Source organism: Macrotis lagotis, chromosome 1 (genome assembly GCF_037893015.1).
Source record: "Macrotis lagotis isolate mMagLag1 chromosome 1, bilby.v1.9.chrom.fasta, whole genome shotgun sequence".
Classification (NCBI taxonomy): domain Eukaryota; kingdom Metazoa; phylum Chordata; class Mammalia; order Peramelemorphia; family Peramelidae; genus Macrotis; species Macrotis lagotis.
Window position 1 is genome coordinate 732,259,209 of NC_133658.1, and position 25,919 is coordinate 732,285,127.

The 25,919-nt window shown below is 35.1% G+C and overlaps 1 protein-coding gene across 1 annotated transcript; it reads right to left on the reverse strand.

Annotated features, from left to right (window-relative positions):
• Window positions 1-644: 644 nt before the first annotated feature.
• Window positions 645-25,361, reverse strand: LOC141507953 (protein POLR1D-like). The gene is made up of 3 exons (XM_074216150.1): window positions 25,278-25,361; window positions 19,598-19,672; window positions 645-1,943 (listed from the first exon to the last, which is right to left on the reverse strand). Exons 2-3 carry the CDS (start codon window positions 19,612-19,614, stop codon window positions 1,676-1,678), a joined length of 285 nt encoding a protein of 94 aa, XP_074072251.1. The 5' UTR covers window positions 19,615-19,672; window positions 25,278-25,361; the 3' UTR covers window positions 645-1,675.
• Window positions 25,362-25,919: the final 558 nt, after the last annotated feature.

Below are 25,919 nucleotides of genomic sequence, written 5' to 3' on the forward strand. Positions count from 1 at the left end.
TCATTTAAAACAAGAATTTACAAAAAAATGCAACTTCTTAACATTTCAGTTTCTCTAGATATTTAAATATTTCAAAGTAAAATAATTAACACAAATAATACAGACGTAGAGATTAGGATCATTTAAGCATAACAACTTTTATATAAAATCAAGTTTAACTCAGTTCTTCCTTCTGTGTATGATGGGAGTGGGAATTAACTGTTAGAAAGTTATGGAGGGGCTTCCTCTGTACTTTTTTTGATGAGGAGGGAAGGAAAGAATGAAGAGTTTTTTCCCATCCTCCTAGTTGGAGTGGTTCTTTGCACAGGCTTTCTGACCACACAGAAGCTTGGGCTTCATAGAAAAGTTTGGGTGCATGGCCCAGGGCACACAAAGAGGGTGTGGTGGGGTAGCACTGGGGAAGACAGAGCAATTTTGTCATGGCATTCTCTGGCTCCTCTACAACACTCTGGAGCTGGCCTTTCTAATGTGCTGATTTTCAGTGCATAGAAAGAGCTTTTCTTGGCTGCTGGGAGTATGGCTGTGGCTGAGTGATTATCTGGGGGCAGCCAGGCATAAGCCCAGCCGCTTTGGAAAATTTGGGAAGAGAGTAGAGACTCTTCTCCTCTCTGTGGTACAGGAGTATATTGTTAAATAGTCCTGAGTTTAGGGGTGGGGGTGGGAGTGGGACTCTCTAAGATTTAGAATCATATCATTAAGAAATGCTTCTGCCTACACTAGAGAAAAAAATCCAATACACTTTCTGTTAAAAAGAAGATTTCTGGTACAAGTTTGCACTGATATATACCAGGGAATTTAAGCTAAAAAACCACAAAGCACTGAATAAAATCCTCAATATTAACCAATGCATAGGAACTTTAGTTCATGAGGGTTATTTCTAAAGCACTAAACTATATTCCTTTCACAATTTATGTCCTGTGGAGAAAAGTTCAAATTCAGGGGAAAAAAAATGCATTTTACAGAGATCAACATTTTATTGCAAGAGGAACTAGGAGATCAATTCTTCATCTCCATTAATTTATCTAAGGTGATAAATTCAAAGTCATTTTAGGAATAATTTCTATTGTTTAAGCAAAAATAAGTGCTAGAGAGGCTAACAAATTTCTTGATAAACTCTAGCCCTTGAAAGTTAGAAGGGTAGTTTTATAAATAATGTATTCCACAACCAGAAGATTTCTGCTGTTTAGCTTTTTGAACATACTAAATTTGATATCTCGAAACTAAATAAAGAGCTAAGGAGATTTCAATCTTGCTTTCAACTCTGAAAAATGACCACAATTGAAATACAACAGATATTTTTTTAACTAGTATGAACAATCTCTGAAAAACTTAAACTCTAACTCTAGACTTATTTCCAAACTAACTTTTGAAAGAAGGAACAACAACAAATGTATACACACTATTGAAATATGATAAACATGTCAAGACCTCTATCCTTAAGATTAATTTTCAGAAAGAAGAATTACTAGGTCATTTTTGTTTATGACCAATAGACTCTTTAAAAACTACAACAAAATATCTATCTACTGTAATGTTTTTCTTAGCTGTCTTCCCTGCTAGCTAAAGACCCACACTGAACAACCTTCTCCATTAAACAAAGCTAAACACTTTCCCAGTCCAAAATTTAATGACATTCATTGCTTGTAACAGTCCTGCCTATTCTTCAGCGCCTGTCTCATCGTTTGTTAGATTGCTTTTCATACTTTTCCTGGGTGTTCCGCTTCCTTGGAGGAGAATAACTAACTCTTCTCCGAGACTGGAAATGGTGTTTGTACGGATGAGTTCTGTGTTTCTTTGGGTTTTCTTCTTTCCGGTTCTGACTTGGCTCAGGTTCCTTATTGTCTTCCTTCTGCTCCTGGTCTTGTTCCTTCTGAGAAGGTAATGTGTTCTTAATTGTATTAAGCAGAAATCTTTTATTTGTTCCAGCAAGAGGACACTTCATCCTACAAAAACATCAAAACAATCCAAGGATAAAATTGCAACTTAACATAAAAAAGTAAGTTTTTAACGAAGTTATTGTTAAAGTATTCCAAGACAAAAGCATCAAGTTTCTACACGTTTTTGGCTTTCCTTGTATGCCACCTAGTGTAAACTTGGAGTACAAGAGGAAAAGAAAAAAAAAATCAAGACAGCTTTTATTTCTGAGACTGATGGCTGAACAGCTGCATTACTTCACACAAACACATTAGGACAACAGTGTGTATTCTCATAGAGAATGATGCTGAAGCCTGCGTGGACAGGCATTAATCAAATGATAAATTAATATTATCATTAAATTGCCAGTCTTTAAGTAACATATTCCTAATCTGGTAGAAATGGAAAGTTTTCTTATTACATGATCTACACTTTGGTCTATGAACTCAATGTAAATATATCCTGGGAAAATTCAATTGAACTGACATAATGTATAAATAATGGATCTGTATCTTGTCATCTAAAGAACAAAGTAAAAGCATAAATCTCCCATACCTTTCTTTTGTTTTTACCTTTTAAAAAAACTCCACAAACCCTTCATTTACACTTTAAAGCTGCCTTCCTTAGAAGTCTATTCTTTCAATCTGCATGTTTGCTATTATGAAAGAATGTCACTAATTCTATTGCATCTCCAAATTTAGATTTAGCTATTTATTAACCCTAACTTAATTTTCATTTCTAGAAAATATTGCCTTTAATAAATGAAAAATATCTGCAAATCAAACCCAAACCCAATTAATCTTCCTGGAACCAGAGCACTTTTTCTCACAATAGGTACATTGATCTTATTAGTCTAGTCTACAGCTATTTAAAAAATTTTTATTATCCATTTTATGGTCACATGTAAAAATTGTGTTTAATCTCAGGTGCCTGTCAGTTAACAAACCAATTGGGAACTTATAAACTTCAGTCTTAAAATTAATTTAAGTGCAATAAGAACTCTATAGAATGTTTCAAATTAGATATAACTAATATTCTAGTATGGCAACACATTTACTATCTGGAAGTCAGGCCTCCAAACAACAAGTATCCAGTACCCTTCAAAATTCAGAGAAAAAAAGAACCCACAGCAGCAAAGAATGAACTTCAGAACAACCAGTAATGGTGCAAAAAGCTGAGAAGCACTGAAGACTGTGCCTCTTGTACTGAAACTGGTAAGACAACAACTGATAAGAAAGTGAAAGGGCAAAGAGAAGAATCTTAGGAAAATGGGAATTAAAGGTTATGAGAGATTCCTGAGGAAAGGGCCAATGTTGCTTGTTTTTATATCCCCAGTGCCTGGCAAATCAATGCTTTTGTAAATGAATGAATCTTAACAGATCAATCACCTAATCTCTTCATATTGATGAGGAAAATTAAAGTCCAGAGATATTATCTTATTGGCCTTAAAAAGGTCTCTTTTCTATACTAGAATGAGGTAATACAGAATGGAGTGTAGGCCCTCATCACCTCACACCTGGACAGTAGCCAGCTGGTGGGTTTGCTCAACTCAAGTCTCTTTCCACTATGGTCCATTCTTAATCAGAGATCTGATCACATGACCTCCCTCCTCCCCACCACAATAAAAACCATGGCACTCCTATATATTGTTCAAAGACTTTCATAACCTTCCTGCATACCATCCTTCCAGTCTTTTTACATCTTATTCCTCCCATCCTCTCAATGGACTCAGCAAGCTTCCTTGCTATCCTTCCAACAAGAAAATCCATTCCCTCTGAGAACTATGAAGCTTTAGTAAAATTGTGGTTTCCCCTGAAAATTCATTTCTGAGTTCATTCTATTCACTGGACAATTTTAATAATGCTGATGAAATTGGTTCACTTTTGTCAAGTTTGATACATTCTACCTTGGTTGGTGCTGGTAAATCAAATGTCTCATGACTTAAACAGAAAGGACTGTCAGTTCTCTAATTTTGTTAATATGATAGGCTCTATAAAATATCTTTTGGTGGTTGGATTCAATCATCATTTTGTAAATTTAGTGGAAAAATTACTACAGAACTGGAGGCTTGCCAGGGGAAGCAAATGGCTTACCAATTTCAGGACCAAGATGCAGGGTTAGAGTCTGGCCACATTTTTACCATGTCACAGGTTTCATGAGAAAGCAGATTCACTTATGCTATATGACTTTATAATAAGTCTATGCCTGGAATTCTGTTAAAAGTTAAGCATTCATAAGAGCATCGTGACTTAATGTGACAAGAAAATCATGTTTTCAGAAATGTCATCTTATAATGATGAACTTGTAGTGGTGGTAAATTCCCCCTCAAACATTAATTAATCAGTCAAATTTTATAAGAATATACCTCTTTCCTGCTTCATTAGCAAATTGTGCAAATTTGGTGCAATCTGGCAAAGAGATACCCCTGTGTATTGTGCTGGTGACTTAAGAACATGATTTGGGAGTTTGTTTTGATTTCTGATTTTTATGGGAATCATGTGTATCCTTAAAACCATCTTTCTGAGAAAGATGTAAAATGTCTTAAAGCAATTTGACACCCAGGACATTTTCCAAGAAACAAGTTCCAGGATATATTTTGAGATCAGTTAACTAACTATTGGCCCAATGTCTCATAGCTATTATATAAAAGATATTTCTTCAGTAACATGTTGTAGGAAAAAAGCATTGAAGCCAGGACTAAAAGACACTTGGTCTTTTAAAGGATATATACTGTTTTAGCAAAAGACGAAAAAAAATCCTAAACTCTATTCCTCAAAAGAGGACTTGTGAATGACTATATCTGCAAATGTATACTTCTTTTTATTTATTAAAAGAAAAGGGCAACTATGTTGCTTTTAAACAGAGCAGTGCCAATCTTGCCTATTGTTTTTAGTTTTTTAAAGGTCAGTTGCCATTTAATGTGGTTTTCATTTATAAAGCTACAGTTGGCATACATGTTTATTGCTTATTTTCTTCACCATGCATCATTTTTTATGCCACCAATTAAAACACTCTCTATATTCATGTTGCCTTACAGCATAACAACATACCACTCCCCAATTTTGTGCAGCACTGAACCTGTCACTAGTCTTTTGCTATTGTAAATATTGCTGCTATGAATATTTTTAAGTAGGTTTTTTCCTTCCTTAGGAAATGTAACTAATAATGGTGGGCTTGCTAGGTAAAATTATAATGATTTTTTGAAAAAGTTTTACTGTTTACTTCTTTATTTCTTTTCAAAACATTCAGACCAATTCATTGGTGCACTAATAATAGATTATACAACATCTCAATGTTGGAGATTTTTTTTTTTATCTAAGAAATGGTTGAAATTTAATCTAAACCTGAATAGGTATCACTTCTTCCCCATTCCTGATGAGTGCTTCTCCAGTCTATTCTATCCTTGACAACTCTGTCAAGGAAGGTTTCATCCTAACTTGTACCTCATTCTGTTTCCCTGGAATTATCACTAATTGTTTCTAGGGATGACCTCTGGGGTCAAGAATTTGAAGTCCTATTTTTTTTTCTCAACACTTCTGCAGAAAGGCAACAATGTGGGGGTGGCTAGGTGGCGCAGTGGATAAAGCACTGGCCCTGGAGTCAAGAGTACCTGAGTTCAAATCTGCTCTCAAACACTTAATAACTACCTATCTGTGTGGCCTTGGGCAAGCCACTTAACCCCATTTGCCTTGCAAAAAAAAAAAAAAACCTAAAAAAAAAAAAAAAGAAAGGCAACAATGGACAGAGAGTTGAACTTGGGAGTTAGGAATCCATTTGACACTTCCTTTGTGGCTCTAAGCAAGTTCCTTATCTAATACTTAGGTGTCCAGCTTTCTGGGACTCCTATCATCCTCAGCTACATGATTGTGGACTCACTCTAGCTTGTCCATGTCTCTCCTAAAATGTGGTATTAAGTAGTGCAGAGGTGACCTGACTGGCTTCTCCCTACTGGACACAACACCTCTCAACTCAGGGAGTTATTAAATGCATGTGTAACTGATGGTCCACAAAAAAACCCCTAGATGTACACTTTAAATATTTATCCCTATTAAATTTCACCTGATTGGGCTCAATGTTAGGTCATCAAGATCTTGTTGAACCTTGCTTCTGTTATCCAGGTGGGTAATAAGCATTTAATAAACACTTTTTTGATCCTCTCAACAACCTTGTTTTAGTTGAAGAGTCTGAGGCAAATAGAGATTAGATGACTTGCTCAGGGTCGCACAGCTAGTGAGTGAGATCAAATTTTAACACACATCTCAATGGTCCCAGGGCTCTGTCTACTGTACCATTGAGCTGATTTGTTGCTAGTCTTCTCAACCAACTAATACTAAAAGCAGCTGACAGTGATGTAGTGACTTAATATTTACAATATGCTTATATATTCAAACATATATTCTCTCATTTGACTTCCCAGTTCAGTGTCATCTGAAAATTTGATACCCTATATTATCAGAAAACCTTCTCTCAAATGAACTATTCTTTGGGTCTTAGTCATTCATAAAGTTTCAAATCTACCTGAATTATAAGCCACCTAGTTCATATAGATCTATCTACCCCAAAGGTTTATATGAGACTCAGCCAACTGTTTTGGCAAAACATAGGTAAATTTATAAATTCTATTTCATCTACAGATCCTATTTTAAAAAGTAGTTGAATTTATTTGATTTGATATGACTTATTTGGCTTTTTATTTTACCACTTTGCTTTCTCATTAATTTGTACTTTGCATTTTTTCCTGAAAACTGGATTGCTGTTTGTGTTTGGTTCTAAATACTGCTTATTCAATCTGTGAAAGATTTACTTTCTATTCTATTTTTTTAAGTTGAAATACAGTTTTGAAAATTGTTGCTTTAGAGCCTACCTTTGAGATTTCACTGTGACATCTCCTTTCCCACTTTCTTGATCTCTTAGATATATCATTGATCTCCTTGATATATTCTTGATCTTTTTGTTCTTCAACATGAATTTAATTATTTTAAAATTAATTTTATTAGTTATGTTTAGAATAAGTATATATTATATAATTAAATTAATTTTAATTTTATAAAATTTTCCACTATTTCAAATGACATGTAACATAATTATATTTTATCTTTTTCCTTAATTTTTGTAAAACTGTCATATCACAGCTCCTCTGAGGAGTTCAGTGATCAAGGACAATCCTAAAAGACCTGTTTATGGAAAATACCATCCACATTCAGAGAAAAACTGAATGCAGAGCAAAGTATATAACAGTGTTCATTTTTTAAAACTTTGTATTTTTCCTCTTTTTCATGGTTTTTACTCCTTAGTTCTAATTCTTTTACAACATGACTAATATGGAAATATGTTAAATGCAATTGTATCATGTATAACTATATCAGATTGTTTGCTGTCTTGGGGAGAAGGCAGAGGAAGGGAAGTAGAAAAATATAGCACTCAAAAGGTTGCAAAAGGATGAATGTTGAAAACTATCTTTTCATGTAACTAGTAGAAATTAAAAAAAATTGTCTTATATAAATCCTTTGAGTATTTTAGGAGGCTATTGCCCAGATAATGAAGTTATTAATTTTATAATTTTAATGGTGTCTTTTTACCATTTGTTTTTATTAGTAGCACATATGATTTTTATATCTTGTTATTTTGCTGGAATTACTATCATGATTAATTTTTTTTTGTTTCTCTAGGATCATGTAATTCAATTACATGAAAATTGTATTTTTGTCCCTTCTTTGCCAATGTTTATTCACTTCATTTCTTTTCTCATTTTACTACTACTATTACTATTTTTAGAGAAGAATAGCACAAGACAGATAAATATGGATGGGTTATATTATGTATAAAATGGAAAGAACTTCTAAAAAGATCAGTGATTTATTTGAGTGAAAACCCTTTCGGAGGGTTTTGCTGGCAAAAATAATGGAATAGCTTTTCCTTTCCCTCTTTAGTTCATTTTACAGATGAGGAAAATGAGACCAAAAAAGTTAAGTGATTTGCCCAGGACCACACAGCTAATAACTTGTCTGAGGCTGGATTTGAACTCAGATCTTACTGACTTCTAGTCCCATACTTTATCCACTGTGAAATCTGGTTACCCTGGGGGAAAAAATATAAAGAATGAAAAAATTCCTACTTGGAAGGAGTTCACACTCTATAAGGAAGGAAGGAAGAGAAGAGGATTGTGAGTGAGTGAGTGTGTGTGTGTGTGTGTGTCTATAAGTGCATAGATATACGTATATGGTATATATGTGTATATGTTTGAGTGTGATTGTAAACATATAAACCATATGTATAAAAAAAGGATTTTGGAAGGTAAGTCACTAACAATTCAAGGGGATCAGAAAAGATTTCACATAGAAAGTGGTGCCTGAGGCAGAGATTCTATTAGATGAGGAGGGAAATGAATTTCAAGCCTGGAGGGATGTTTATTGCAAAGGCAGAGAGGTTAAATAAAGTGACAAATGAGCCTAGAGAAAAGACCAGTTAGCCTGGATCACTGGGGGGGGGGGGGGGGGGGGGGGAGGAAGAGGAAGGGTAAGGTTCAACAAGGTTGGAGAAACATACTTGGGTCAGGGTTTTAAAAGCTAAAGAAAAGAGTTTATATTTTATCCTGGAGGCAATAGGAAGTCACTGGAATTGATTGAGAAAGGAAGTAATATTTTAGATTGCACTTACAGGAAATCTCTTTGGTACCAGTATATAGAAACTGACCTTACAAGTGACAAGAGATTTGAGGCCAGGAGATTAATCAGGAAGCTGTTGCACTAATAAGATGAGAGGTGATGATGAGGATCCAAATGAAGGACTGTAGTTTCAGGAATTATAGAGAAAGGATCAGATATGAGAGATATTGTGGAGTTAGAATAGCAAGTTCTGGCAGTCGACTGAATATGTTGGGTGAGAGATGGTGAAGAATGAAAGCTGGTAGTTAAAAAAAAAAGTTTGAAGAGAATTTTCAGGGGTCAGGGGAGGTAGGGAGAATGATAATGAATTCAATTTTGGACATACTGAGTTCGAGATTAATGTTCTATTACGTTAATGTTGAATATTCTGGTTTTTGCTGGTAAAAATTCATTGTGATACATATAGGAAATCTTTTTGTATATTCTTTTGAAATCTATCAGCTTTTTATTTATTTTTTTTTATAATGAAATTCACTAACAATGCTGGTCTTAAAGCTAGCATTCTCTGCCTTATCAGATATCATTGTTTATTTCACAGGAGAAATTTAGAAATGGCATCCTCCTCTATTCTGGAAAATTTTTGTGTAAATAAGGGTTTGTTCTTGATCTTTAAATGTTTGATGGAATTAATTTGACTATCTGTCTGATGCTGGAGTTGTTTTCTATGGAAGTTTATTTATAGGTCTTTGGGTTGAATCCTTGCTCTGTAAGTCCTTTCATTTGTAAACATGGGAATAATAATAGTTGTACCATCCACTCTACTGATTTGCTCTAAGTATCAAATGGGTTCACATGTATAACATATTTCTAAAGTTTAAACTATATAAATATGAATCAAGGAAATATTAAAATTATTTTCAGCATACTGGAAGCAGGGAATATAATAATTTTAGAAAGATTTCCATAAAGAATGGGTAAAAATTTTAAAAGTTTTAATTCTCCTAAGAGTTAAATTTCTGCTCCCTAGAAAATTCACCTATTATTTCACTGAAGCCAGATAAGACATTGCTATATATTTTCTCTGCATTACATTTTCTAATGTTTGAGGGTAAAAAAATAAATATAAACCTTCTTTTGGAAGACATGAGATTTGGATTCTAGTGTTGGTTCTGCCATAGTAATCTATCTGCATGATTCTGAAAGACATTTATGGATCATATCTTAAAAACTGGAAGGGAATTAGTCGAATACATACTTTAATACAGAATTTTCTTATGCACATATTTTTTAATAAATATTACTGAATTACTGAATTCTGCAAAGTGATCATAACTCTAAGTTTGAACACCTGTAATTGTTAAGTTTTTCTTTAGGCAGAATCCGCCTCTCTATTTTCACCAGTTAGTCCTAGTTCAACATCTCACTAGTGAGTGTAAGGTCACAAGATGCCCAGTCATCTTATGCTGCTAGTGGGACCGTGATGATGCTAGAACTGAATAAGCCTCCAAACCTACGCACCTAATACATGACTTCCTGTTGTATGACTACTCCACTCTCTGGCTTATCTTTAGATTATTCATTGTCCAAAAATTAAATTCTTAAATCAATGCCTTCTCATAATAAGGCTATTTCTCCCCTTTTCCTTCTCCACACTCCCCCCCCCCCCACCTCCCACCCCTGGCTTTATTTATATATTATTTCCTTTTATTTACTTATAACATGGCCAAATAAACATTCTTTGTTGACTTCTCTTATTTAATAATCATAATCATAACTAGCATTTATATAACTTTATAATCTGCAAAGCACTTTATAGAATCTTATTTTATCTTCACAACAATTCTCAGATACAAGGACTATTATAATTTCCATTTGACATTTGAAAAAACTGAGGTTGTTGGGAAATTAAGGAATTTGTGCAGAGTCACTGTCTGAAGTTAAACTTTAAAGCAGGCTTTGTCTTCTGTCACTGCCTGCCTCCCTGAGACGTTTTCTTATCTCTCTTCTCTTTGTATTTGTGTATACTGTCCATCATGGGGGAACTGACTCCTGCCACATCACTGCTTGCTCATTTTAGGCCAAATTCATGAAATTGTTCCAAATTCTTCCAATTAGAAGTGATTTCATTCTCTAAGAACCAATTATCTTACTGTTTGTCTTCTTCAATGCATTTCCTCTAACTCAGCACTTCATGGGTTTTTGTGAAAATCAAGTGAAATAAAAAATTGAAAAGCACTTAGCACCAGTATAAAGAATGTTGTAGGGGCGGCTAGGTGGCGCATTGGATAAAACACCGGCCTTGGAGTCAGGAGTACCTGGGTTCAAATCGGGTCTCAGACACTTAATAATTACCTAGCTGTGTGGCCTTGGGCAAGCCACTTAACCCCATCTGCCTTGCAAAAACCGAAAAATAAATAAATAAATAAATAAATGTTGTAAGCACTATATAAATGTTGGCTATTATTATTATTATTTACTGTAATTATCACTTATATTCTATGTATTTGTGTATGTCTTATTATCTCTACTAAAATGTAAGGACCTTAAGGGTGGCCTTTGGTTTCTCCTTTACATCCACAATGCCTTGTATATAGCAAAGTACTTGAACTGAAAGTATATGCATTAAGAAGTGCTACAACCAGACTTGAGACAAGTACTCACCTTGCATATAACACCTTTATAAAACTAAGACTGATGATCTAACTAGCAATATATAATGGGTGAGATCTAAGAAAGCACTGCAGAGACAAATGTTAAGCATAATCATAGAACAATCTTTGACTAGGGAAAATGACCAAACAGTTTTTTTTTTTGAGATGGCACCTCATAAGTCACAACTCTACATGACTATTAGGTATTCAGTTGAAATCCTAAAGTAGGGTGAGAGGATATGCAATTAGAAATGGGTGGGTGAGGGGCGGCTAGGTGGCGTAGTGGATAAGGCACCAGCCTTGGAGTCAGGAGTACCTGGGTTCAAATCCGGTCTCAGACACTTAATAATTACCTAGCTGTGTGGCCTTGGGCAAGCCACTTAACCCCAATTTCCTTGCAAAAAAAAAAAAACCTAAAAAAAAAAAAAGAAATGGGTGGGTGGAGAAGAGGGAAAGTAAACTGTAAAACAGACCTAGCAATGAAGAAGGGGAAGGTAACACAAACAGGATTTATCCAGTATTCAAGTACAGCAGCAAAGTCTAGCACCTGGCCCAATACTTTGCACACAGTAAGTATTTTTTTGATTTACTGAACTGTCACACTGCAATTTCATCACTGGTATTACAAGATTCATGTAACCTAACTAGTGGGCAGGAAAGCATTCTTTGTGAAGTCAGAAGCCTTGGGCTTGAGATATAGCCTCAAACTTAACTATGAGACAAAACCCCTAACATTTTTAATCTTAGTTTTCTATTGTAAAATATTGATAATAATACTTATACTTCCTGTCTCAAAGGGCTGTTGTGAGGAAAATGTTTTGTAAACTATTAAATGGTACATAAATGTTGAGTTACTGTATGCTTTATAGTCTATGAATGGCAAATTAAAATCATTAATAATGAAATTCACAGCATGAAAAATTATTCTTATAGCAACTAAGCCTGGGTGAGCTCTAGCATTGAAGATATTATACATTTACAGCTGGAAAAGCACTTAATGGTTATCCAGTCTAATCCAACTCATTTAATTTCTGAAGAAAACCATGTCTTAGGCTAGGACATTCAAGTTGAAGACCTATATATAGTTCAGTTGGAAAGTAAGGATGAGTGACTTGGGGGTGCAGAATTGGCATCAAGAAAACTACAAAACTGGGGCAAATCAACTGCAACATAGTAAATGCATATAATAGAGATAAAGAAGAGAAAACATATCAATGAAATATGCTCAAGTACAAACAAAAGCTTATGACAAAGAAAAACTGTTTAAGATAAATTGGCAATAGAAACTAGAACCCAGGCTATGATCTTTGAGCTTAATTTTTATATGAAGCATATCCAGTGTAGAGTTAGAAGTCAATATGGAAATAGTCAATAAACTACTGAGGAAAAAATGATGGTCACATCCAAGTGTTCAGTTATGACCACATAAACTAAAAGTAACAATATGAGAAGTCATCTTCCAATGTGAATTGCTCTCTCATACCTAAGATGTGTTCAGAAATTAGTCTCATTTCTTGGCTGGGAAATTGAGGTCTTATGATATTAAAGCAGTCTGCTAATAGTCAAAAACTGTAGCAATACTCAAATTGAAAGCCAGGATTTCAGATTGATTTAAAACCGCTTAATCCCAAACCATTATACTTAATGCATTCATATTTGTTGTACATCAAACATGAATGTTAATTATTCATATTCCAGAAAACAGCTATTTCCATTTATTGCAAGACAGAGGCAATGAGCCTAAAATAACATTTCTGGAAAGTCTAAGGCAAAGACAGCACTATATTCCTAAAATGACATGAAACCCAAGTAATATTTTTATTTTGTTCCTATTGTTTTTTACTTTATTGTTCAATATTAGCATCCCTACCACCCATGGTACTACAATTTATAGTACTGAAATAAAATAAAAGCAGCATGTAGCCACCTGAAAATGTTCCTTACTGTGATATAACCTCATTACTATAAAGTTAAACCTCAATTATTTTATAAATAAAAGTCCTATGTCCTATGTATATGTAACAGCACATGTACAGCATTTTAATGTTGTTGCACTCTGCAATCAATAAGCAAGAGTGGCCACGAGAAAGGATTAATTCATGTTATATATGTTTTCATTTATATAGCAGTCTTTTACCAAATGAATTTTAGCTAAGCAACACTTTCATTATTACAACCTTTTGGCACAAAAGGAAACAAAAATATCTGGGAAGACTAAGGACAGTAGGTAAAAAAAAAGCAGTAAACCCAAAAAGTATTGTAAACAACATCAGATTTAAAAGACAATGTAAAGCAACTGCTTCACCAATAAATCATTTGCATGGATGTAAAAGTCAATGATAATACATTCAGGACTTACAGATTCCTATTCATCTTTACTACTATATGTGAAAGAAATATGGGGCACAGGAACAGTTCAGTGTCATCAGATAATATACAGCACTTGAACAAAGTAATATGGCAGAATAAAAAGAATACTAATGGGAGGATCCCAGCCCCTGGGTATTATCCCTGACCTACTGTGTGACATCAGATAATTTTTCTGGGTCATGGTTCCCAACATTTTTAATGGTGATACAACTAGAATGCTCAAATTAGTGGAAAATTATTTTTCTTTCAAAGCTATTAGTTAATTTTTAAAAAGATCTATACAGAATATTCTTTCTTAGTGACCAAGTTTTACTATGTAAAATATAAAAGTAGGTTTTTAAAAGTAAAAAAAGCAATTAAACCTCAAACTCTATTCATAATATATTTCTTTTTAGTTTTTTTGCAAAGCAATGGGGTTAAGTGACTTGCCTGAGATCACACAGCTAGGTAATTATTAAGTGTCTGAGGCCGGATTTGAACTCAGGTACTCCTGACTCCAGGGCTGGTGCTCTATCCACTGTGCCACCTAGCTGCCCCCCCCCCCGTAATATATTTCTTAATTGAAATGTCTTCTTTACTGTGAGCTCAAGTTTATTCCAAAGCAATGATATTAAAATGACTAAAATTTACTGGCTTATAAATATACCAAAAGACTGTAAATGTGAACTGAATGAAAATAACTATGGAAATAACAAAGTCAGGACAAGTTTTTGAAATTTATCTTTACAAATTGTTCTCTGCTGATTAAAAGAAAATCATATGTGCCAATATTTCAGGCTCTATAGGGCCTCAGGTAAAAACAGATGCTACAAGAATCCATTTACATGCTGACATTTAGGAAATTACAGGACCAAATGATCACTTTCCATTTGAAATAAAGAATGGCACCTTACTTTAATTTTCTTTAGTTTAGCTATTTTTTTCTGGCATGTATTCAGCCACCTCCTCTAGATCTTTCTTACTGATAGTCACTGTGCCTCTTATTTTAAAAAAAGGCAAAAGTGAAAGCCCTCAAAATGCTTTAACAATACAAACTATGGAGCCAAAATTGAAGATGATCGAGTAAAGGCAGGGACTTGCTGAGCTCTCCCCCAAACCACTCCAAATACCTTTAAATAATGACTCTGAGACAATTCTAGACTGGTAGAACCCACAAAAAAAGACAGTGAAACAATTTTCTAAACCAAAGCAACTTGAAAAATCCAGGAAAAGGTTCTGCACCATGGAGTGAGACAGGAGCACAGAGTCACTCAAAAGGGCAGCAATCCAAGAACAGCTGGTGGGCATGGAGGCAGAGGCAGCAGTGGCAGTTTCCAGACCTCTCAGCCAGAGATTGCCAAGGACAACTTGCAAGATCAGGAGGAAAACTCTGGCAGAATGAGACGAGACTGGAGTCCAGTATAGCACAGGCCTCAGCAGCGAAGCCCTGACCCCAGCAGACTAGGAGCAGGACTGAGAGCTATTGGATCAACAGCTGCAGCTGCTTTTGGAGTTCTCAGCCCACGGATGTTAAGGGTGGATCAGAAGGAGATTACACAGATCTCATTGATATCACTGGGATGGGACTCTGTTGCTTTGCCCATATTCAGATCTAGGTTGCAATGTGGGGCCCCAGCCCCAGCCCTAGGAAGAGGAGCAGAAGCACAACAGAGCTTACTGCTGCAGCGGAGCAGGGACACCGTCACAGTTCCAGGGTAGAAAGGTGTACTTGTGGTCATTCACAGATCAGATAATAAGCAGGGAGTAGAACAAACCTCTCATAAGACCTTGGAAAAACTGAAAACTTGAACATCCCTAAAAGTATCTCTGAAAACAGCTGCAAAAATTCCCCAAAGCTTAGGATAATGAACACTCAAATCGAGTCATAGGCTGGAAAAATGAGGAAACAGCAGAAGAAAAAAAAAATCTGACCACAGACAATTACTATGGTCATAAGATCAAAATACACATTCAGAAGAAGATAATAAAGTCAAAACTTTTACATCCAAAGTCTCCAAGAAAAATATGGTGTCAGGTCATAGAAGAGCTCAAAAAAATTTAAAAATTAAGTAAGGGAGGTAAAGAAAAAATTGGGAAGAAGAAATAAGAATTATGTACACAAACTGAGTCAGTAGCTTGGTGAAGGAGATACAAAAAACCCCCACCAAAACCAAATACTGACTAACATCTTAAAAACCAGACTGAGCCAAATGGGAAAAAGAGGTTCAAAAAGTCAGTGAAGAGAAGAATGCCTTAAAAAGCATAACAGGTCAAATGGAAAAGTTCATTGAAGAAAATAATTCCTTAAACTATAGACTGGAAAAAAGAGAAGCTGATGACTTTGTGAAAAATCAAGAAACAATAAACCAAAACTAAAAGAATGAAAAACTAGAAGAAAATGTGAAGTATTTCATTGGAGAAACAAATAAAAGAAAGATAATTTAAAAATTATTGACTACCTGAAAATCATTTATCAAAAAGAGCCCAGATGTCATCTTTCAAGAAAAACTGCTCTAATATGCCAGAAGTAGAAGTAAAATAGAAATTGAAGGAATCCACTCAACACCTTCTGAAAGAAATCCTAAAATGAAAACTGCCAGGAATATTACAGCTAAACTTCAGAGCTTCCAGGTCAAGGAGAAAATATTACAAGTACATAAAGAAACAATTAAAATATCATTGAACCACACAGGATAACACAAGATATTAAGGGGTGATAGAGCTTGAAATATGATATTCCTGAAGTAAAAGAATTTGGATTACAACCAAGAATCAACTACCCAGCAAAATAGAACATACTGTTTCAGGGAAAAGACAGACATTCAATGAGTTTAGGGGACTTTCAAACCTTCCTGATGCAACAACCAGAACCGAACATAAAATTTGATCTTCAAATACAAGACTCAAGTGAAGCATAAAAAGGTAAACAGGAAAGGCAAATCATAAGGGACTTAATGATGCTGAAATTTTTACATTCCGGCATGCGAAGATGATGCTGATAACTCTCATAGGGCAGTCAAGAGCAGATATAGGCAATGCATGGGTGGGAGTTGAATCTGAAAATATAATATATTAAAAAAGATGGAGTTAATGGATGAGAGAGGAATATACAAAGAAAAAGGGAAAGGGAGATGTAGAATGGTGTTAAGTTATTTCACATAAAAGAGGGAAGAAAAAGGTTTTGCCATGGAATGGAAAAGGGAGAAGATAAGGGGGAACGAATGAGTCTTACTCATCAAAATTGGCTCAGAGAGGGAATAACATACTCAACTGGGTATAAAAGTAGGTGGGGAAAGGGATAGGGAGAAAGTTGGGAAGGTGATAAAAGGGAGGGGAAATTTGTGGGAGGGGGTGGTAGACAGATGCAAAACACTTTTGAAGAGGGAGAAGAGAATGAATGGGGATGGGAGAAACAGGATGAAGGGAAATCTAGTAAGCAATGGTAACTGTGGAAAAACACTGAAACAATTTTCTCTGATAAAAACCTCATATTTCATAAAATTTTATAAAAATTTATAAAAAATAAAAGCTATTCCCCAATTGATAAATGAACAAAAGGTATAAACAGTTTTCAGACAAGGTTATTAAAGCTATTCATTTAAATCATTTTTTAAAAAATGTCCTAATTCACTTTTGATAGGAGAAATGTGTGCTGGAATAATTCTGAGATATACCTATTGAATTCACTAATAGGATAGAAAGAGAATGTTATAAATGTTAGAGGGGATGAGGGGAGAATAAGATTAAAGCACTGTTGGAGGAATTGTGAAGTGATACCATGACCAATGGGCTATAAAATCATGCTTACCCCTTTGACCTAGCAATGCCACTACTAGGTCTATTACCAAGAAGAGATGAAAAATAGGAAGGAAAAGGTCCTACATGCATAAGGATATGTATAGCAGCTCTTTTCTGGTGGCAAGGAACTGGAAATTGAGGGGATGTCTATCAGTTGGGGAAATGGTGGTATATGATTATGATGAAATGCTATTTTTTTATAATAAAGTTCAATAAAAAACTTACATGAGCAGAAAAAGTACTATATATAAAGTAACAGCAATATTGTTGGGATGATCACTAGTAAATGACTTACCTTTTCTCAGCAATTCTATGACCCAAGATAACTCTCAAAGACATATGGTAAAGAACACTATTTATGGGATGGCTAGGTGGCGCAGTGGATAGAGCGCTGGCCCTCAGGAGTACCTGAGTTCAAATCCAGCCTCAGACACTTAATATTTTACCTAGCTGTGTGGGCCTTGGGCAAGCTACTTAACCCCACTGCCTTGCAAAAAAAAAAAAAAAAATACTACCCATACCAGAGGCAGGGTTGGTACCTGGCTCCTTTTGCTCAGCATCAGTTCTTGTAATCCATTCCATGCTTCTCCAGAGTGACCATTCATGATTTCTTATAGAACAACAATATTCCATAACATTCATATACCATAATTTGTCCATTCATTCCCCAATTGATGGGCCCCCTCAATTTCCAATTCTTTGCCATTGCAAAAAAAGAGCTTCTATGAACATTTTGGAACATGTGGGACTTTTTCCATTTTTTATGATTTCTTCTGTATACAGGCCTAGTATTGGAATTGTTGGGTCAAAGGGTATGATCAATTTTATTGATCTTTGGGCATAGGAACCTCAAGGTTGTTTTTCTTTTTAGGTTTTTTGCAAGGCAATGGGGTTAAGTGGCAGATAAAGAATGTCCTAAATTTGACTAAATATACGAGGAAAATGTAGCTTCTATAGTTAACTCTTTGAAATCAAAAGTTTCTCTCTGCAAACAGTCAAATGAAAAGCTCAGAGGTAGTAAAAATATGTGTCATCAATTAGTTGATCTTTGGATAAGCAGACTTGATCTTCCTATGCACTGGTCTCCTTCAGAGATGATTTCCTGGCCACCTGTCAATTTACTGAACTCTGATCCCTGACCCAGTGCTAATGATGCCAGCTTACCCTGAGATGTCCCTTGTAACACCAGCTTTACCCTGGGATGTGACGCCAGCTTACCTGGGGATGACCCTTGACAGTCCCATTCCTTTCTTAGACCTGTTTCCCCCAATTTGAATACTGAGTCCTTAAGATGTGGACAGTGTATATAACATTTAGTGACACATCAACCAATTCTTCAACTAATTTATCATCGGAAACACCAGAAATGTACCTAAATGTTCCCTCTATTATTACAAAATTGATTAGATATATTATCAAAAGATTTACTGTGTGTTAAATGTTCCCATCAAGGTAAAACATTCAGTTAACTCACATGTAAAACTCTTTCCATTTTATTACACTGCCTCAGGGGGTGTAGGGATATTGGGGACAGAGAATGTTTAAAAAACACACTTAGCAGTAAAGAGGAGGAAAATGGTACAGCATCTTATGAGGCAGAAAGATCACAGGAAGGTTCTTTTAGGATTTGGGAGATTGTTTTAAATAGGAAGAGTCAGTGGAAAGTGAGAAGTTGAAAATGCAAGAGAGGAAATAACTGCAGGACTTTGAGTTAGGAGAGGATGAGTTTGAGCAATCAATGTTAGTGGGAGTAAAGTTATCTTTGCATGTATAAGGGAATGTATTGAGTCAGAGAAGTTTTGAAAAGTGAGGGTAGCTGTGGTCTTATTCTCAGTAAAGTAGAATGGTAAACTGTTATTAGGTATAGTAGAGAGGGTTTAGGTTTAAGAGATGTGAAATGAGCTTAAGGATAGAGATGAAGAATTGTTGAATAGAAACGGGGACCAAGCTAAGGATCTTAATTTCCTTTTTTCCTCCATGAATAGTACAAAAGTAATTTAGTCTAGAATGTTTGCTTTATTCTAAATTCATAAACAATTAAGTTAGAATTAATTACTATGCTTAAATGCAAAGACACTTTCATTTAAGATCATTATATTTATTTAAGATTATTATCAAAGCAGAAGCCTTGATTATGACAAATTTAATATACCTCTCATGGAAGTACCTTTTAGTATCTTGCCTCTTGGAGATGCTCCAATAGAAATAAGTATTAAATGCTAAAAATATTAAATTTTCTCTTAATGGTAAAATATTAAGGATCATTATATGGGAACTTACCATCCCATAGGTCCCATTGTCTCTGCTCGGGTCTTTCCTCGTTTAGCTTCCTTGAGAAGTTCTTCTATTGCCTTCCTGGAGGGGAAAAAGAAAAAGTTTTGAAAAACCACTAAGTAACTACCATATAATTATAGATGAAAAATGGCACCTCTTTACCAGAGGCCTTTTCAATTTTGGAGGGTCATGGATCCCTTTGGCTCTCTGGTGATGGATATAGAAAGCTTCTCAGAAGAATTTTTATGAGTAAATGTATAAAGCATACAGGAAACCAAAGATTAGTAGGGGGAAAAAACCATATAATTTCCTCCCATCCCAGTTCACTGGGTACCCTGAAATCTCTATGGGCTAACTCTTTAAGGGTATTCAGACTCCAGGCTAAGCATTCCTCCTCTATACTATTTATACTATTTCAAAACTATCGGAATGATAGTGGACATTTGTTGTAGCTCTTTAATGTTTGCAAACTATTTTCCATAAATTATTTTATCTAAGGCTAACATCCCAATGAGTCAGGTACCTCAGTGATTAACCCCATTTTATAACTTTGAGGTTCAAGAATCAGAGGAGGGACATAAAACCCATATCTTTCTGATCTGGAATCTGCCAAGTCTTATCATATAGCCTCATACAGTTTTCTAATGTTAAAGAGATATTTAAGGGGTAAATGGTTATTCATTATTTCCTCACAATATTCACATGAGAGACAATGTTAAGATTCTAAGAAAAATAAAGAAGACAAATCAATGATTTTAAGGAACATACAATCTAATTCTTTGGAGATCAAATTCAAATTTATGTTTTTCATTATTAAGATAATTTAATTCTTTCCTAATTAAACTTTCAAATTTTCCAAGTACTAAGAAGTCCTAAGAAGAATGGAATAAGCAAGATCACAGCTGCTATTCATCCTTTAGGCTACCCTTTTCTCTAGGGCAAATAATTTCTCTTTAAAATATCAGGTTCAACCATTACTTTTCAAATTTATATCTATGTATGGAGATTGGGTCCTGGATATCTTATATATAAGTTCTTTGCTTGTAAATCTCTAGAAATATGACAAGAAAGAGAAAAATCTCAATAATATCTGCCAATTCTCACCCAGTTTAATATCTTAATAAATCATTTAATTTTTTTTCTTTTCTAAGTAAATAACTATAATAAAAATGACATTTACAGAAATACTTTCAAGCTTGGAAGTCACTTTAACAGACATTGCTCCTTTAAGCCTTATGGCAATCCTATACTGTAAGCGTCACTTCTATTTTAAAGATAAATAGACTGAAATTCGGAGTTTACATGAGTCACCCATGGTAATCCAACTAACAAATATTAGAAGCAGGATCTGAAACCATACCTTCTTGGTCCCAAGTCTAGTATTCTACCTTTCCAAATTCCAGGGATCTGCATTTTTATCATGTGTTCCCACTTCTTACCTGACAGCTCACCTATCCAATATCTTTGGAGAATCTTTACTTACAGTCAAGATCTAGCAATAGGATTCCCTAATCTGGCTGGTTCCAAACAAGAGTCAAAGAAATTCATTGTTAAAATAGTATTGGCAAACTTTCTAGCTCTTAGGACTTTTGTCAGAACAGAGGTATATGAAACTATATTCCTAAAGGGCTTTGCAAATCTTAAAGTGCTTTATCAGTTCTATCATTATCAACATTATTATTATATCTATGACTTTGTAAGGCACCCATTCATTCTTTATCTGCTTCACCACCATCTGGCCACCTGAAGATGTCTCCGTCTTGTGGTCTGCTCTCATCTTTAAACCTAACCTTTATATTTTGTCTTCCCTAACTAGAATGTATGGTCACTGAAAGTAAAAGCTAATTTTATTACAATGTTTTTTATAGCTCTACCATGAAGCAAAGAAGCTAAGCACAAAATAAATGCTCTGTCTGAATAGTGAGGTGATGCAGTGAATAGAGCGCTGGATCTGAAGTCAGGAAGTGGCCTCAAACACTTACTAGTTGTGTGACAGGTCACTTAACTGTTTGCCTCTGTTTTCTGATCTGGAAAATGAGCTGGAGAAGGAAATAGCAAACCATTCCACCATTATCTTTGCCAAGAAAACCCCAAATTGGCTGTCAGGAAGAGTCAGACAAGACTAAATAAGTGCCTATGTAGGCAAAACACTGCTCTATAAGACATGTAAAGTTTATATAAGACCAAGTCCTTTCCAGATGGAGAGTATAGCCACTTTTCTACCTCCTTGGCTACTACCATATATTTATTTGACATATAAATATATGTGGGTAGTTAAGAGGCACAGTGGAGGAAGACCCTCTAAAATTTAAGCATAGCCTCAGATACTTAACTCTTACTAGCTGTGTGACCTTGGGCAAGTCACTTAACCCTGACTATTTCCCATCCAGGGCCATCTCCAGTTGTCCTGATCTATAAGTGGCCACTGGACCCAGATGGCTCTGGAAGAGACATGAGGCTGGTGTCGCAAATCTAATTCATGTGCTTGTCATGGCATCAACCTCCCTGATAATCAGGGTCCTCTTTGAGAATGAAAGACAAACAACATCATCATCAAAATTATGTACCAGTTGTTTCCCTGATTTCTTTTTTGACTTTGTATTCCCTAGCACAATGTAGTATAGTCCCCATATTAGACCTCCTTCCTGTCCTTTGGTTTTTATGCCCTAATCAGTTATCTTACAGTGACTTACAAGTTTAACAGGAAGATTCACTGTACCACACTAAAAGTGAAAGGCATGCACAAACACCCCTACCAATCAACATGAACCCTATTATCCCCTAATAATCATTCAATTAAATGTAATATCTCTAATATAAATGCTAGATAAATGAATCTAATTATTAAACTATATAATTTGTTATGTCTGCTGAGACTCCTTATCTCCTATCACTAAACATCATCTTGTTGGACTCTAAATCAAATACTTTTCAACCTTAACTCTTAGAATATTTATTTCTCCTTTCCTTTGTGCCCGCTAAACACCAAAGAAGAGTAAATGTTCTTCTCTAGTCCCCACAGATAGGTCAATATGGATACTTCCTTCATAATTAATGTAAGAATATATGAACTATCTGTACTTTCCCTATGATGGAAAAGGCAATTACCAAAAAACCTTTACAAAGAAAGAAACAAACAATTCTCAGCATATAAAAAGCACATTCCAAAAGGTCATTTTAAAGTTGGCTATTTAAAGCAAGTATCCAAGTTTTTCTGATCATTTGCCCCCAAAATTAAATGAGTATGCATTCTTATCTTTCCTCATTCAATAGAGAAACACTGGATTTTACTGAGAAGAGGAGTAACAAGGTCAGACTTATGCTTTGGCAAATGCACTTTTGCCAGTGATATGGAGGATGGATTGGAGGAGGATGAGTCTTGAGACTGGGAGACAAATTTTAAAGTTATTGCAATAGTTTGAGCAAAAGGTAATAAAGGCCTTTAAGTGGGATCATGGTCATGTGAGAAGAGAAAAGGGAATAGATAAGAGCTATTATACAGGCAGAAAATTCCAAGATTTGGCAACTTGACTATGCAAGGCGAAGGGCAATGAGTTAAAAAAGGCTACTAATATGAAACTAGGTGACTGAGTTCTGGCTAAGAACAAAGAAGTTATATGAATTTTCAAGGGATTTGTAAAGATTTCGAGGATGCATATCACAAAGGGTCCATGACGGTTGATTGTGTCTGACCCACTCAAAACATAGGAGGTAAACACTCCTACAAATTGGTCACTGTCCTGGGGTACAGAGTCATCTTCTGAAATGTACTTGTTGAAGTTACATGATAATTTGCAGTGCTGGGAGTGGTGATAAAGGAAAGTATTTAGTATTAGTATTTTATGATTTAGTATTTAAAGGAAACTATAATTTGGCTCCAACATACCTTTCTAGTCATTTCATTGTTCTTCTTTGTATTACACTCTACATTTAAGCCAAAATGACTATCACCTATTCCTTGATTCTTTCTAATGCTTGTGTAGAAAGTATGCATACCTTACTGCTACAATAAGGCTTTCTGGGTGGGAATCTCTGGAGGGAAACTTAGAAACAATATTGTGGTGGGGGTATACCAGATTATTTATACAGTGGGGGGGGGGGGGATGAGAATTTTGGAAAATAGACTACAAATCTGGCACGAAGGCAAAAAATCTGTTATGATTCTTTGTCAAATTCGGAGCAGCTGAGAAATTACTAACTTATACCAATAATAATCATGTTTTTCAAAAAGTGAAGGAAATGATGAGTACTGATAGAACTGATGCTTGGGATACAGGGAAAGATAAAATTGGATCACACTGAAAAGGCTAAATTACTTGACTTTTATTTTACTTCTGTTTTCTTTTCCAAGCAGAATGATTTTTGGACTGGGAAGAAAATTAAGTACTAGGGAGATAAAAGGAAAGGTAAGTGAATAAAAAGCCCAAATATCATTGTGATATCTAATGTAGCCATTGATTCTCTTTTTATTAATTTAAATTTTATTTTATTTTATTTTTTGCAAGGCAGTGGGGTTTATTGACTTGCCCATGGTCAACACAGCTAGGTAACTGCTAAGTAACTGAGGTCGGATCTGAACTCCCACTGACTCCAGGGTCTGTGCTCTATTCACTACACCACCTAGCTGCTCCTAGAGTCTGCCCATTAATATACTCATGAGAAAAGCAATATAAAATTATGTTTGTATTTTTGGTATCACAAATTCTAAGCACTTCAAATCTATTGAAAAGAAGCATGTTTTAAGCAGGATCATTTTATAATGACATGAATTATAAAGTAAAAACTACAATTAACATTTCCAGGAACATTAAAATCCATCAGTTAAGGTAATACTAGTAGAAGGGAAGTAGGGCAGTAGACAGAGGTCCTGGGCCTGGAGTCAGGAAGACTCATCTTCCTCAGTTCAAATCTCCTCCCCAGACATTTACTATAATTAAATGACCCTAGACAAGTCACTTCACCCTATTTGCCTCTATTTCTTCATCTGTATAATGAGCTAAAGAAGGAAATGGCAAACCTACTCAAGTATCTTTGTCAAAAAAAATTCCCAAAAGGGGGTCTTGAAGAGTTGGACATGACTAAAAATAACTGAACAACAATGCTAATAATAGCAGACAACATAAGAGTTTAAGTAAATACAGAACTTAAACAATGAGGATAAAAAAATTATCTTAGAAATTTACCAATTATTATAATTAGTCTCATCACATAAAAAAACCTACTTTTAAACAGTTCATTTTCTATTAGAAAATATTTTTCTAATGGATTAAAAAAAGTCTTAAAACATTTGAATGGTTAATATTCTTAATTAAAATACCTACATTTATAAAGTATCTTGCACCTTTCAGAGCCTCTTGACATGCTATATTTTGTTTGATCTTAACAAAAATCTCGTGTGAAGTAGTCTAGTTATCATAATCTCCATTTTAGAGATGAACAAACTGATGTTCAGGGGAATTAAATAACTTCATCATGAATAAAATATCTATACAGGTAGAATATTTATATTTTATTTATTTTTACCTGTATAAATAAAATAATTAAGAAGTAGATAAAGATAGGGACTGGATTTGTCATTTTATTGATATAAGGAACTCTCAGAGGAGGAAATGAACTTTCTCTGTAAATTTTAAGTTCTAAATAGTTATTTAGCTAGCACAGAAAAGGGCAGAGAAGGTTAACTTGCCTAGGCCTTGGCTCCAAGACCAGTCCTTTTATCTACTCTGCCAGATGTCTCTTGATCATGGGTTCTATTCCATTCTACAATGCAAAGAAGAAAAAAAATCAGGGGAGGTGGAAGGAGAAAGGAGGTGTCCCAAGCTATAATCCCAACAGGTTGTAAGCTCTTTGAAGACAAGGGGTGGCTTCATTTTTTTGTCTCTGTAGGCCTAGGGCAATGACTTGGCACACAGAAGGTACTTAATGCTTGAGACTGAACTGAACTTGTGCATTATCCTTAAATCATGACTTCCCTGGGTTAAGTGTTCCACTGTCCCACTGATAAATACTAAAAGATTATATGTGGGTGAATGGAGGAGATGGTACAGGGTAGAGAGATAACTCTGTGGCACAATGAACAGAAGGCTGGACTCGGGCCTCAGACAATTACTAGCTGTATGACTGTGGGCAAGTCATTGAAACTGTGCCTAAGTTTCCTCATATGTAAAATGGGTGTGATAACAGCCCCTACCTGTCTCAGGGTTGTTGTGAGAATCAAACAAGATGCACTATGTTAATATGAGCTATGATGGGGAGGGCAGATATGAGTTCTTGATGTAGGAAACTCCCTGCAAAGGACCAACTTCTACCAGTGCAGATCAACAACTCT